The following is a 13776-nucleotide window of genomic DNA, read 5'->3' as shown; positions in this document are numbered from 1 at the left end:
GAAGCAGCGCGGGCGTCACGGTGGAGATTAAGCCTGCAGAAATTCACGCGATGGGCAGACCTTTGCAGGGGTGATTGGAGGGGTACAGCTCGTACTGCAGCTGGCCTGGATGAAGTAAGTGACCTTTCGGACCTTGAGGAGTCTTCTGAAACACTACATCCATCTAAACGTGCCCGTCGCCAGTAATTCCATAGAAATGTATCTTGATCACACAAATATAATCGCATGTATTCCTCATGTTTTTTGAGATAAGTGCAAGACGAAGAAAATAAACCTTCTGCTGCTATACCTACTCTTGTATTGCAGGGAAGGCTAACCGAGTTCTTGCTGAGTTGCAGCTACACAGCCTTGATAAGAGCTCCTATAAAAGTCGACATTCCCCCCTTTTTCTTTTGCCATTCTACTGCCATGAGCGTCGACATCTCAACCGATGAAGGCTACACCGGGCTGCTGAAAACAATCACACAAGATAAACATTTGGATCCAGCCGATGTCCTAGACGATTTAGAGGAAAGCCATGACCAGCTCGAAGTCGATATGTCTGGTCTTGGTGATGCTGTTCGGGAAGCCTCAAAAGGTGTCTCTGAGAAAACCTCTCAAGAATATTTACGGTAAGTGCAACACAGTGAATACAAATAACAGCTAATATCTTTCAGCTTGATGAAACAATGTCAAGCATTCCTTGTAGAGCATGGAATGGTCTCCGAAGGGTCCCAATTCTTCTCCGACAACCCACACCCTCAAGCTGCAATATACATTGTAGCTTGGATCATGGATTCGTAGGGCAACTTGCAGCTTTTATGTTTGAGTAGGGCTCACCAAATCTTGTAGGTGTGACCTTATCAAGCTCGACGGTACCCCTGTGTTGGAGGAACGCTCCACCTACACACATGCACAGAAGATGAGAGCTGCTGCAACATTTGGGTTCGGAAAAATACACGGCTTAGGGATGCAGGCATGGCACCAAAGCGAAATTTCGGGCAAGATGCTGGGTAACCCTTCAGTCTCCGAGACGGTTTCTACTTACATGCTTAGTCTTCGCCGCCGCAAGGTAAGGTTTTCATTTGTACTGCATATATCATCATTTGATGACACAATAAATTATCAGACGCAGAAGGGGGATACTCCCATTAGTGCTCGAGCTGTGTCTTCTGTAAACATTTCTTATCAGAACTTGGAAATTAATATTCACCCAACTTCTAGGACTTATTGGAGGATCTTTACCACTTCAATAGTCAGCCTCGATATCAAGTTCCTCAGACGTTCCAAAGCAGTTTTCAACCAGCTCGCAAAGGCGAACTAGGCCCTCATTCACGTGCATCAATGGACCTTGGCTACAGCTTAGCCTTTTGTGGTCTACTCCGTGTCGATGAGCTCCTGAAAATCCAGCTGCAAGATTTGACGTTGACCGAGAACCCTCTGACTGGGGAAAGTAAACTCAGTTTACAGCTTCCCTTTCGCAAGACTAGCCAGTTCGGAGGTGAGTAACATGTCTTACGCAGTGATAGTTCAATGTACTGCATCTTAATATTTTCAGACATCAAACCGTTTGTGTTCTATGAAATGCCAGACGAATATCAGCACATATGTGTTGTGCGTGCATTTGCTCGATGGATTCTTGCATCAGGCTTGACCGAAGGATATCTCTTCCGAAAAATCCGTGCCAATGATCGTATTGCTGAAGAAAATGAACCTATGGTGAGTAGTTGCACACTGTATCGTTCTACTTTCTTATGAGCTTCAGACATCGGAACAATTCCTGGAGATGTTTCGAAACAACTTGCTCGATGTGGGGGTTGATTTTGTTCCCTACGGAACTCACTCGTTTAGACGCGGTGGATGCCAGTGGTTATCGGTTGAGCGTCGATGGCCTTTGCGTCAAATCTGTGAATGGGGGGGCTGGAGTCAAGAATTTACGCACTTGACCATCGTCAAGTACCTTATTTCATGGAACGACAACCCTCATGTCGATCGAGATGATTTCTTCAACATGAAGCGTGCGCCTGCGAAAGTCTGTCCTACCTGCAACCGCTCTTGTCATTGTGCTTAGAAAACAAAATGTCATTTTTCGAAAACGTAGTCGTATTTTATTATAAAATCATAGACAAAGGTGGTTATGCTAAACGTTTTGCGAGCTTATCAAGGTAGTGGCGAGAAATTGCCGATTTATCAGTAAGCACTTTTCCTCTGTTGTTGACGAACACCCTTGCAAAATCAATACCGTACTCAGCCTTAGCTTGATCAACCAGCTGTTGCTCGTGCTTGCTCCGAAGGACACGTAGTTGGTCAGAGATAGCCTTCCAGTGGAAACGTCGGCCATCATTAAATGAGAACTCCTTCCAGAACTCATCGGGGCTGCTAGCACGGTAACGCTCAGCAACATACTGTTGAGAGGGAACATATCAATAAAGCAAATGATTGAAAGAAAGGAATCTACCTTCCACTCTGACCAAAGCTTCTTTAAGCTTGCCCAAACACTATTTTTCTTGCCACTAAAAACGTCCCGCCAATATCGAAGTGCAATCGGCGCCCCGTTGATGCTCAGCAAATTCGTGCCACAGTCCTCAGGATCCCAACTAGGCTGCTCATCGTCCCAAACGCGGTCGAGTCGGGATATGTTGGTGGCAAATGTAATTGAGGGGGGCTCACGTAGGTCACGTTCCTTATACCTGATGATTTTTCCGAAACCCACTGTGACCATGTAAACTTTCTCATGCTCATTGATGCTTGCAGTGCTGCTAGTATTGGCATTCGACGTACTGGCGTTTTGAGGTGAGGTGCCGTTTAAGGTGCCGCCGTTGTTGACAGGGGTGCGAGCATTACCAAAACCAGGGGATGCGCCTGTCACAGTACTGCCGACCAGTGTTTGTAATCTGGTGTTCGTTGTTCTGAGGTCCAAAGGCAGTACATGAGCTGCGGTGATGCAGTCAGGAGAGCTGTTGAAAGGTGGGGGTACGTTGTACAGTGCTAGGAAGGAAGGTAGGTAGGTATATGTTAGCCATAAGGAACCTAGAAAAGAAGAACGGACCAGGAGTTGTCAAAAGCGGTGCAAGAACGGGCAAAGGTGCTTGCAAAAGCGATGGGGGTGGAAGCCCGGTCTTGAGTGTTTGAATCTCGACTCGAAGGTTGGAAACATGTTCGATCATTGAGTGCATGTATTGTGCTACTTTAGCCTATACTCGAGCACCAATCAATGTCGGAGAAAAGAAAAAGAGCCAAGAGCTACGTACTGTACTGGTAGCATTCTCTCTCGCCCTCTCCTCCTCTTTGATTTTCCGTCTTCGCGCAAGCTCCTCTCGCGTTACATACGGATGCTTGTCACAGAATGCCTTTGCCTAGATGTGTTTACATATGAATGGTCAGCAAGTCTTTGAAACATCGAGAAAGACTCACCCAGCTAAGAAGCCTGTTCTTCTGTTCCAGTGTACGCATGTCTTTCGAGCGTTTGGTATCGGACAGCTGAGCACCAAGCGGGGCATCTAGGGGCAGTCCCATCATCTCATTCCTTCGCACTGTCGAAAGTTTGAGCTTCTTGGCTTTGGACAGGATAGCAGCAGGGCCTTCTTTGTTCGCGGGCTTATTCTTGGTGATACCTCCGCTACGTACTCCACGATGAGCGCGTCGAGCAACAGGAATGAGACTGAGAGGAAAGGTTAAACAAACGTGATTCTACAACTTTGAAAGACATACCATTGCCAACGTATTTTATTCTCACTAAACCCAATGAGTTTTTCTTTCAAGACCTGCATATTACCTTGGGTACCCAGCTCGTATTTCTTGCAGATTTCGATGAGCGCTGAGCGTTTCAAAGTGTTGCTGGAAATTCATAGATCAGTGAATATAGCAGGGCAAGATAAGAACAAGAGGGCGCACAGGTCTCTGTATGTTACATGGAACACACCAGTATCTTTTTCATAACTGCCAGGAAGCGCGAGAGTGTCGGAAGGCTGAGGCTCAGATGGATAGACAATTTTGAATTTTTGGCCGTCTATCTCAATTTCTTCACTGGGAAGAGCCGTAGGAGAGTGCGCACTCGGACCGTCGATATCCATAGCGTCGAGGGCTTGTTGGCACTGCATTTCGAGAAGAGAAAGCGCGAGTTCTTGTGAGTCTAGGGTGGTGCGGACAACTGCGAGGTATTCTGGATCGAGGTCGTTGAAGGCGGCGATGAGGGAAGAGAGGGAGCCGGCGGCGGCAACAGCGCCATTGCTGATCGAGCTGCCAGGGACGCCGAGTGTTAATAGCGTTAACGGAGGTAAATATAAAGAGAGGGAAAGGCGAAACGACGGCCAACCCATGGTGAGAACGGAAATAAAGAGTAACGTGATTGTAATTGAGAGGGACGATGCTAATTCGGCCGAAATCAGCATCGTCCAAGTCCGATCAAATTTTCCCGGGCCTGTCATCCGGGCGTGACTACACCGTCTATACTCAGAGAGAAGTGCAATTGAGACCAACGGAAAAGACCATGAAGGTCACATCAAATAACGGATCGTTACGGGATGTGACCTGATGCGTAATGACAGGTCCCCTTTAGGGACTGCACTGCATCACCCGACGGATCCACGCGCTCCGGCCAACGAGCGGGCAATCGACGGCGGCGGGAGCAAAACGATTCGATGTTCAATGCTTCCGCCTCCTCCTCCTGCCCCAGCACGCACGGTAGTGTAGGCTGAACTTATCAGTCTATTGTGTGAAGGTGTGAAAAACATCGAAGTTCTTGAACTTCGAGCCGCAATTATGCTACATGCGTGCAGGGACTCACTGGGTGGCTGTTTCCATTGCAATCGCTGAGGTTTATGAGGGAGGAGGTTTAGCTGGTGCAGGCAGGCAGAGCAGGCTTTTGAGGTTCGTGGGGGAGGTGTAGCGAGGTGTAGCTGGTGCAGACAGAGCAGTAGGGGAGATGTGTATAAGGAAATGAAACGTCAATATGCAATCTGCTGTATAATAGTTAGCCGCATGTATGTAATTCTGAATATGAATATTAGATACGGGGAACTGGTTACCTTGGCTGTATAGCCGTGAATCGTCTCCTTTATTGTCGTGAAATGGTCTCTCTGTCTGCTGAACCCTGACAATTTCGTCTCTTTATCAAAATCACCAAGCTTAAAAAAATACGAAGCTTTCTTGACTGGAAAAAAAGACGATGTCAATGAATCGCTTATAGTTAGAGCACCTCGAGCAATAATCCACTATTGCTATTCATTGAATTCTCAGAATATGGTAGATACGATGTTGTATATTCTATCTTACATTATATCTCTACAAAGGAAAATTTTACATACATATAATAATCACAATTGCTGCCTCGAAGACATATTTAATCTTCACTATCAGTAAGTTCGATCACTCCGAGGTCCTTAAGCATTGGACGCAGACGCTTGGGCTCATCTCTATCATTCAAGCTTGTGCCAGTATGCTTGCGCTTTGTGGGGTTTTCCTGGTGATTCTGACTACTCCCTGTCGAAGATGCAATCAGTATTTCATGTTGACGTCTCAAAGACAGATAATCTTACCAGATGCATTGCCGCGCTCAAGGACTTCAATTTCAACATGGATGATGTGCGACGGAGGTGGACCTAGAATTAAGCTGCCCGTTTTACTCTAGAACGATTGATATAGTGAACAACTTACCAAGACGTTCATTCAGTCCACGGATCTGATCACTTTGCTGCAATGCTACTGCGATCATTGCGGCAGGGACGTCAACTCTCCTGGAAGTATCAGAGACTGAGCTAGCAAGACCAGTGAGTTGGAGAAAGAATTCTGTAGAAAATGTAGTCGAAATGGCATCGTTTGCTCTCATTCCTCGTAGCCGCAGTGAGTTTTTGTTGCGAACTATGGTAGAAAGCATAGATGGATAAGATTTTCCATTTGCGCCAACCGCAAATGTACCCTGCAGCCGGGGAACTAGAATCTCGGCTTCTTTCTCTTTGAAACGAAGAAATTTCTAGCCGACCATAAATTATATTGTCCATGATACCAACAGATTGAATGAATAACATACAGAGCTTAACATTCGCATGATGACTGCTGGCCATAGGTCAATGTGAAATCTCTTGAGCGCATGTTTGTCAGGCCAACCAAAATTGTAACGACAGAATTTGGTGATTTCCATTATGTCGGGTGTTCGGGGTGGCCATTTCGAGGCGCTCGGTGCTCTTGAATGGTCCATGGAACGGGACCAGCTGGTGACAGGTTCCAGAAATGCCGTGAGGGCTGATAGATCTCTAAGTGATGGGAATTGGGATATGCGGAGCACGTTTGCCTTGTAAGGGCTACGATATCTGAGCTTGTGATGAGTATTGAATTCGATTTCGTCCGCCATATTGTTATTGAGTCGGCCAAAGGCCTCTGCAAGTTGCTGAGGCATTGTAGAAAAGGATCTGTGGGCGTTGAGAAGATCGTCTCCATATCCACATTTGGCAAGACCTGCTGCTGTTTCAGAGCCGATGCCATTCACACCGTCGCTGTAGTCATTTTTCAAGAGTAGGGAGATCAAGATGAGACCAGCATGCGAAAGTTCTAGATGTGATTCAATTGACTCGGCGTTGTACATGAGAACTGTTTCGAAGTCCTTGAAATTCCGGGGCTTATGATCTCTATAATTCTATGTGAGCAATTTGATAGATACATATGATCCTGTTGTACAGCACTCACATGCGCAGGGGTCGGAAGATGCGAGGAGCGCCAAAGGGAAGAAGATCGCTATCCTTAGTAAAAACAGCATCAACAAGGCCCCTTTTGCACATCTCTGCTAGTTCAGCATCAGCTTCACCAGGAGCCTGCGTGAGTTTAGTGTCAAGAATATACCTTCCATTATCTGTATACTTACAGTGTGAGCATAGTAACCAAACGCCTCTATCAGAACTCTAGCTTGTGTATAGTAGCCCGGTTCCCTCGTGATAACCTGGCGGCCTCGCTTAATTCGGGAGCGCTCTTCCCCATCATAGACAAAGATACCATGGACACCCGCTTGCGATAAGTAACATAAAAACTTGAATAGCTGAGAAAGCGGAGAGGTGGTTGCATGCATTTGATTTACTGCCCTATCAGCAGCGCAGAAAGCATCAAGAAAGATGCTAGTCCACATTGAATTGAAAAGTTTGCTCATATAGAATGCCTGCACTCACCTAATATCTACACCAATCAATGTAGTACGCAAACGATAGTGATCCGTAATAAATCCATTATCCACCATGAAGTCTCTCAATTTGATAGTCACAGCAGCACCATCGACAAGCTGCAAAATAGTCAGTCCTGATGCTTTCAACAGTAGTGGTAAACCCACAGGCCAAAGATTTCTGACTCCCATAGCAAAAGTAATGATAGCGGTAGAGAACGAGGTGTAATTTTGCAATAGGGGTGCTTATAAATAGCACCAAATAAAGTCAGCAGTAAGAAATCTCGGTACGTGTTAGAGAAAGGAGTCAATGGTTTGTAGGTGAACATTCAATTCAATGCAGTACATGGTTTCGGTGTATCTATTGCATAGGAGAACAAAGATTAACGAAGAGAAAGATCAGCCAAATACAACAACGCAATTGAATATGCATAGGACAGAATAATCGATAATTCAGTAGACAATTCTTGATTTCCAAAAAGTGTGGCCCACATCCAAGAAGGGCACGAAGGTGCTATTCCACTCCGTGTCGCGAAGGTATTCCAAACAGAACAGCAATAGCAGTATACCCATCCGTTGTAGCTATGCTTGAAGCAAGGCGGTTGTGCCGTACCATCACCAGGCGGAGAACCTGCCAAAGCGAGCGAGCAGGATCAGGAACCAGAGGGCCTGCGCCAGAACGTAAACACCGACCTTCGGAGAACGCAGAACCTGCCCTCATGACATCTGGCACAGTGTATCCTTTGAGCGACGGCAGGGCCATGAGCAAACTTTAACACAAGGTTAAGCATTGCTAAGAAGGCTCGGCATGGGCGTAGTAGTGGTGGAGGAAGAGGGTGAGGTAGAGGCACCGGCGTCGAAAATGGTCCTTTGCTCTTGAAGAAAGCTGTAAATCGGATGGCGCCTGTTCCAATATAAAGCATGCGTGGGTTTATCTTTGGACACTTCGATGAACCGGCCAGCCGGTTCTGTTTCGTCCTTGAAGGGGTCGCCCACTTGAACAGTTTCCGAGATACAGGGCTGAACAATTGGCTTCCAAAACAAAGCGCCGTCGGAAGGCGTTCCCGGAAGCTCTGGGGCATCAAAGAACTTCGCGGGTACGGGTTTGCTAGGACCAGGAACCGAGTTACGTTCGGTGTGAACTTCTGTGGCAAAAAAAGATGGAGATGGGGTGCGAATGGATGGAGATTGAGCTCGACAACTTCTCTTTGAGGTTGACCGAAATTGTTTTGGGAACGGCGGTACAGGAAATGGTAAAGAAAACTGGAGGGATGTCCTGAGGACGTTGTGCTTAACCTGACGACCTATTGCCTATCAGTCTGAGATGAAGCGATGGAGAAAAGAGTCTACGCACAGACCAGGGGACCTGTGCTTGTCACGAACTTGGACATCTCTAGGCAGCTGTGGTGTTGATTGTGGGCGTTGTTTGGACGGCTCCCAATCGCATTGCAGAAAAAGCGGATATTGGTGAAGAAGTCGCAGAGGTATATGGAGGATTGAAGCAGGTTTGGCTGAGGTCCGAGGTAGAATGAGGAGGAACAATGCTTATGGGGTTCCCGTTTGATCCATATACGTTTGAAAAAGGCTGGAGCTACCAATACGGTTCTGGGCATGGGAAGTTTTCAAAGCTTGCTTGGAGGTAGAGCTTTCATTGGGGCAGCTGGGAAAAATGTAGAATAACAACTGCAGCGCGCACTTAAACGGAACACAACAGACTGCGCGCTTAAACGGAATACGGCAGACCGCGCGCGCTTAACCGCCATCACGCGTCTCTGTTGATTGTCTTTCCCTCGTCTTGATCTTCCTTACACCTTCCATCACCACCAACAGTTACTCTTACAAAATGGCCTCCGATTTAGGTGAGCACTTTCTCTCATTACCACACCTCCTCCTTCTGCCCCTAGTCCGAATCTTCTAGCCAACGGACGCCCAGCCCATCATCTAGGCAAGGCTCTGTTGGCTGAAAATTCGTTCTAGGTTACGCTTAAAGACACCGTCACCTCAAATAAAAGCCCCTTCCCTTTGATCCTTCCAATTGACGCGACTTGAACTCACTTTTACGCACAGGCCACACCGTTCCCACCGCTCGCATAAAATTCCCTTCTTTTAACCTATCTTCTGCTCTCGAGGCCGACAACAACGCGCGGATGGCTGCTGAAGATGCTGGGGAGCTCTTAGAGGATGGAGAGATAGAGTTTGAGGGCGAGGATGAGAACGAGGACGAGGATAAGGGCAAGGATGAGGACGAGGACAAGGACCAGGAAGACGACAAAGAGGCCTGCGCGGAACCGGCTTTCACGACCAATCCTTCCGGCAGCCCTCCCTCATCATCTCGGAATAACAAGAAGTATGCGAAGCTGACGAAACGTTCGCGCAAAAAACGGGCCACTGAAGCTGTTGAACGTGTTGCGAGCAGGCGCATAAAGCCCTTTGTCGTTGAGTTAGCTAAAGGAGCTCAGCCCATTGAACTCGAAGACTTCGACGCCTCCAGTCTCCCAGTCTCGTCAAGCGGCTGGAACGCTAACCCTCGCAAAAAGCTCTCCCCTGGACTGCAGAGGGTTTGGAAAAACCTGGATGCCCTGAGCTCGCTGAGTGGGCTGAAGCTTCTTCGATGGGATGGACAGTGCGTGTGTTGTTTCTTTTAAACACACGCCTATCACTAATGCCTTTTCAGGAGTTGCATTGTGCTTGTTGACGCTGGAGACCGAATCATCGCAGTCCTTGGCGGCGTTCCTCACGGATCCAAGGGGAAAGAATGGCAGGCAGTGGAAGCTGATGCTGCTGCTGCTGCTATTCGTTGCCGTGAAGCCAGTACGTTCACCAAGGCACAGAGACATGGCCGGCGTGGCAATTTTGCTTCTCGAACAGTTGGCTACGGCTATGGTAACGGGCGGCGCAAACCGCAGAACTACAGAGTTTCCAGTCAGGCTAATCGGAACGCCATGCAAGAGCTTCTTCGAAACAAAGCCATCCGGCGCATCTCAGGTTTCCAAAACGGTCTGATATTTTTTCTTTTTCGTCAGTTTGGATATTAACGGAGCTCTTACTAGCTCTCTTCAACACGTTCTGTCACAAAAATTATATAGAACATAGAGATACGAACAACGAAATTCAATGCAAGCAGCCAGAGCTGCAAGCTAACTTCCCAAACACTGCATTTGCCGCTGCCACCTTCAACCTGGGCCCCCTCTCATTTTCTCCACCTCACATGGACCCCGATAACCGCGCCTCTAGCTGGTGCGCTGACACTAACATGGGACCCTTTGACCCTGACAAAGGTGGGCACCTTGTACTCTGGGACCTCGGGCTCATTATCCGCTTTCCTCCCGGTTCCACAATCCTCTTTCCCTCTGCACTTATCACCCACTCTACTATTCCCATCCAAGCACATGAGACCCGCTATGCAATGATACAGTACTCCTCCGGCGGTCTTTTCCGATGGCGCAACAACGGCTTTCAACCAGACAAATCGTTCTTAGAAAAGGCTACTGCTGAAGAACGGGCAGAACGGGAAGCAGCGCGGGCGTCACGGTGGAGATTAAGCCTGCAGAAATTCACGCGATGGGCAGACCTTTGCAGGGGTGATTGGAGGGGTACAGCTCGTACTGCAGCTGGCCTGGATGAAGTAAGTGACCTTTCGGACCTTGAGGAGTCTTCTGAAACACTACATCCATCTAAACGTGCCCGTCGCCAGTAATTCCATAGAAATGTATCTTGATCACACAAATATAATCGCATGTATTCCTCATGTTTTTTGAGATAAGTGCAAGACGAAGAAAAATAAACCTTCTGCTGCTATACCTACTCTTGTATTGCAGGGAAGGCTAACCGAGTTCTTGCTGAGTTGCAGCTACACAGCCTTGATAAGAGCTCCTATAAAAGTCGACATTCCCCCCTTTTTCTTTTGCCATTCTACTGCCATGAGCGTCGACATCTCAACCGATGAAGGCTACACCGGGCTGCTGAAAACAATCACACAAGATAAACATTTGGATCCAGCCGATGTCCTAGACGATTTAGAGGAAAGCCATGACCAGCTCGAAGTCGATATGTCTGGTCTTGGTGATGCTGTTCGGGAAGCCTCAAAAGGTGTCTCTGAGAAAACCTCTCAAGAATATTTACGGTAAGTGCAACACAGTGAATACAAATAACAGCTAATATCTTTCAGCTTGATGAAACAATGTCAAGCATTCCTTGTAGAGCATGGAATGGTCTCCGAAGGGTCCCAATTCTTCTCCGACAACCCACACCCTCAAGCTGCAATATACATTGTAGCTTGGATCATGGATTCGTAGGGCAACTTGCAGCTTTTATGTTTGAGTAGGGCTCACCAAATCTTGTAGGTGTGACCTTATCAAGCTCGACGGTACCCCTGTGTTGGAGGAACGCTCCACCTACACACATGCACAGAAGATGAGAGCTGCTGCAACATTTGGGTTCGGAAAAATACACGGCTTAGGGATGCAGGCATGGCACCAAAGCGAAATTTCGGGCAAGATGCTGGGTAACCCTTCAGTCTCCGAGACGGTTTCTACTTACATGCTTAGTCTTCGCCGCCGCAAGGTAAGGTTTTCATTTGTACTGCATATATCATCATTTGATGACACAATAAATTATCAGACGCAGAAGGGGGATACTCCCATTAGTGCTCGAGCTGTGTCTTCTGTAAACATTTCTTATCAGAACTTGGAAATTAATATTCACCCAACTTCTAGGACTTATTGGAGGATCTTTACCACTTCAATAGTCAGCCTCGATATCAAGTTCCTCAGACGTTCCAAAGCAGTTTTCAACCAGCTCGCAAAGGCGAACTAGGCCCTCATTCACGTGCATCAATGGACCTTGGCTACAGCTTAGCCTTTTGTGGTCTACTCCGTGTCGATGAGCTCCTGAAAATCCAGCTGCAAGATTTGACGTTGACCGAGAACCCTCTGACTGGGGAAAGTAAACTCAGTTTACAGCTTCCCTTTCGCAAGACTAGCCAGTTCGGAGGTGAGTAACATGTCTTACGCAGTGATAGTTCAATGTACTGCATCTTAATATTTTCAGACATCAAACCGTTTGTGTTCTATGAAATGCCAGACGAATATCAGCACATATGTGTTGTGCGTGCATTTGCTCGATGGATTCTTGCATCAGGCTTGACCGAAGGATATCTCTTCCGAAAAATCCGTGCCAATGATCGTATTGCTGAAGAAAATGAACCTATGGTGAGTAGTTGCACACTGTATCGTTCTACTTTCTTATGAGCTTCAGACATCGGAACAATTCCTGGAGATGTTTCGAAACAACTTGCTCGATGTGGGGGTTGATTTTGTTCCCTACGGAACTCACTCGTTTAGACGCGGTGGATGCCAGTGGTTATCGGTTGAGCGTCGATGGCCTTTGCGTCAAATCTGTGAATGGGGGGGGCTGGAGTCAAGAATTTACGCACTTGACCATCGTCAAGTACCTTATTTCATGGAACGACAACCCTCATGTCGATCGAGATGATTTCTTCAACATGAAGCGTGCGCCTGCGAAAGTCTGTCCTACCTGCAACCGCTCTTGTCATTGTGCTTAGAAAACAAAATGTCATTTTTCGAAAACGTAGTCGTATTTTATTATAAAATCATAGACAAAGGTGGTTATGCTAAACGTTTTGCGAGCTTATCAAGGTAGTGGCGAGAAATTGCCGATTTATCAGTAAGCACTTTTCCTCTGTTGTTGACGAACACCCTTGCAAAATCAATACCGTACTCAGCCTTAGCTTGATCAACCAGCTGTTGCTCGTGCTTGCTCCGAAGGACACGTAGTTGGTCAGAGATAGCCTTCCAGTGGAAACGTCGGCCATCATTAAATGAGAACTCCTTCCAGAACTCATCGGGGCTGCTAGCACGGTAACGCTCAGCAACATACTGTTGAGAGGGAACATATCAATAAAGCAAATGATTGAAAGAAAGGAATCTACCTTCCACTCTGACCAAAGCTTCTTTAAGCTTGCCCAAACACTATTTTTCTTGCCACTAAAAACGTCCCCGCCAATATCGAAGTGCAATCGGCGCCCCGTTGATGCTCAGCAAATTCGTGCCACAGTCCTCAGGATCCCAACTAGGCTGCTCATCGTCCCAAACGCGGTCGAGTCGGGATATGTTGGTGGCAAATGTAATTGAGGGGGGGCTCACGTAGGTCACGTTCCTTATACCTGATGATTTTTTCCGAAACCCACTGTGACCATGTAAACTTTCTCATGCTCATTGATGCTTGCAGTGCTGCTAGTATTGGCATTCGACGTACTGGCGTTTTGAGGTGAGGTGCCGTTTAGGTGCCGCCGTTGTTGACAGGGGTGCGAGCATTACCAAAACCAGGGGATGCGCCTGTCACAGTACTGCCGACCAGTGTTTGTAATCTGGTGTTCGTTGTTCTGAGGTCCAAAGGCAGTACATGAGCTGCGGTGATGCAGTCAGGAGAGCTGTTGAAAGGTGGGGGTACGTTGTACAGTGCTAGGAAGGAAGGTAGGTAGGTATATGTTAGCCATAAGGAACCTAGAAAAGAAGAACGGACCAGGAGTTGTCAAAAGCGGTTGCAAGAACGGGCAAAGGTGCTTGCAAAAGCGATGGGGGTGGAAGCCCGGTCTTGAGTGTTTGAATCTCGACTCGAAGGTTGGAAACATG

At 47.3% G+C, this 13776-nt stretch overlaps 5 protein-coding genes across 5 annotated transcripts; 3 read left to right on the top strand and 2 right to left on the bottom strand.

The window, feature by feature from the left end:
- Positions 1-668: 668 nt before the first annotated feature.
- On the top strand, positions 669-2050 carry C8R40DRAFT_1160730 (DNA breaking-rejoining enzyme; the record flags this gene model as incomplete). The annotated part of the gene is made up of 6 exons (XM_046230050.1): positions 669-689; positions 848-1051; positions 1109-1153; positions 1204-1480; positions 1538-1698; positions 1745-2050. The coding sequence occupies 6 exons, from the start codon at positions 669-671 to the stop codon at positions 2048-2050; spliced, it is 1014 nt and encodes a 337-aa protein (XP_046086583.1).
- A 4606-nt stretch (positions 2051-6656) lies between these two features.
- On the bottom strand, positions 6657-7036 carry C8R40DRAFT_1045116 (PIN domain-like protein; the record flags this gene model as incomplete). The annotated part of the gene is made up of 2 exons (XM_046224276.1): positions 6657-6785; positions 6836-7036. 2 exons carry the CDS (start codon positions 7034-7036, stop codon positions 6657-6659), a joined length of 330 nt encoding a protein of 109 aa, XP_046086582.1.
- Positions 7037-7906: 870 nt separating this feature from the next.
- C8R40DRAFT_1170571 (uncharacterized protein) lies at positions 7907-8736 on the bottom strand (the record flags this gene model as incomplete). Its single annotated transcript, XM_046231557.1, has 2 exons — positions 7907-8427; positions 8478-8736. 2 exons carry the CDS (start codon positions 8734-8736, stop codon positions 7907-7909), a joined length of 780 nt encoding a protein of 259 aa, XP_046086581.1.
- A 1074-nt stretch (positions 8737-9810) lies between these two features.
- C8R40DRAFT_1019169 (uncharacterized protein) lies at positions 9811-10583 on the top strand (the record flags this gene model as incomplete). The annotated part of the gene is made up of 2 exons (XM_046222975.1): positions 9811-10120; positions 10174-10583. Coding segments are annotated over 2 exons (720 nt in total), but the record flags the coding sequence as incomplete, so codon positions are not given.
- A 460-nt stretch (positions 10584-11043) lies between these two features.
- C8R40DRAFT_1069491 (uncharacterized protein) lies at positions 11044-12686 on the top strand (the record flags this gene model as incomplete). The annotated part of the gene is made up of 6 exons (XM_046226115.1): positions 11044-11246; positions 11467-11686; positions 11744-11788; positions 11839-12115; positions 12173-12337; positions 12466-12686. The coding sequence occupies 6 exons, from the start codon at positions 11044-11046 to the stop codon at positions 12684-12686; spliced, it is 1131 nt and encodes a 376-aa protein (XP_046086579.1).
- Between the last annotated feature and the right edge of the window lie 1090 nt (positions 12687-13776).

Source organism: Lentinula edodes, assembly GCF_021015755.1.
Source record: "Lentinula edodes strain Le(Bin) 0899 ss11 chromosome Unknown C8R40scaffold_17, whole genome shotgun sequence".
In the NCBI taxonomy this organism is placed as follows: Eukaryota; Fungi; Basidiomycota; class Agaricomycetes; order Agaricales; family Omphalotaceae; genus Lentinula; species Lentinula edodes.
Note: the sequence above shows the minus strand (reverse complement) of the source record. Positions and strands in the feature narration are given on the sequence as shown.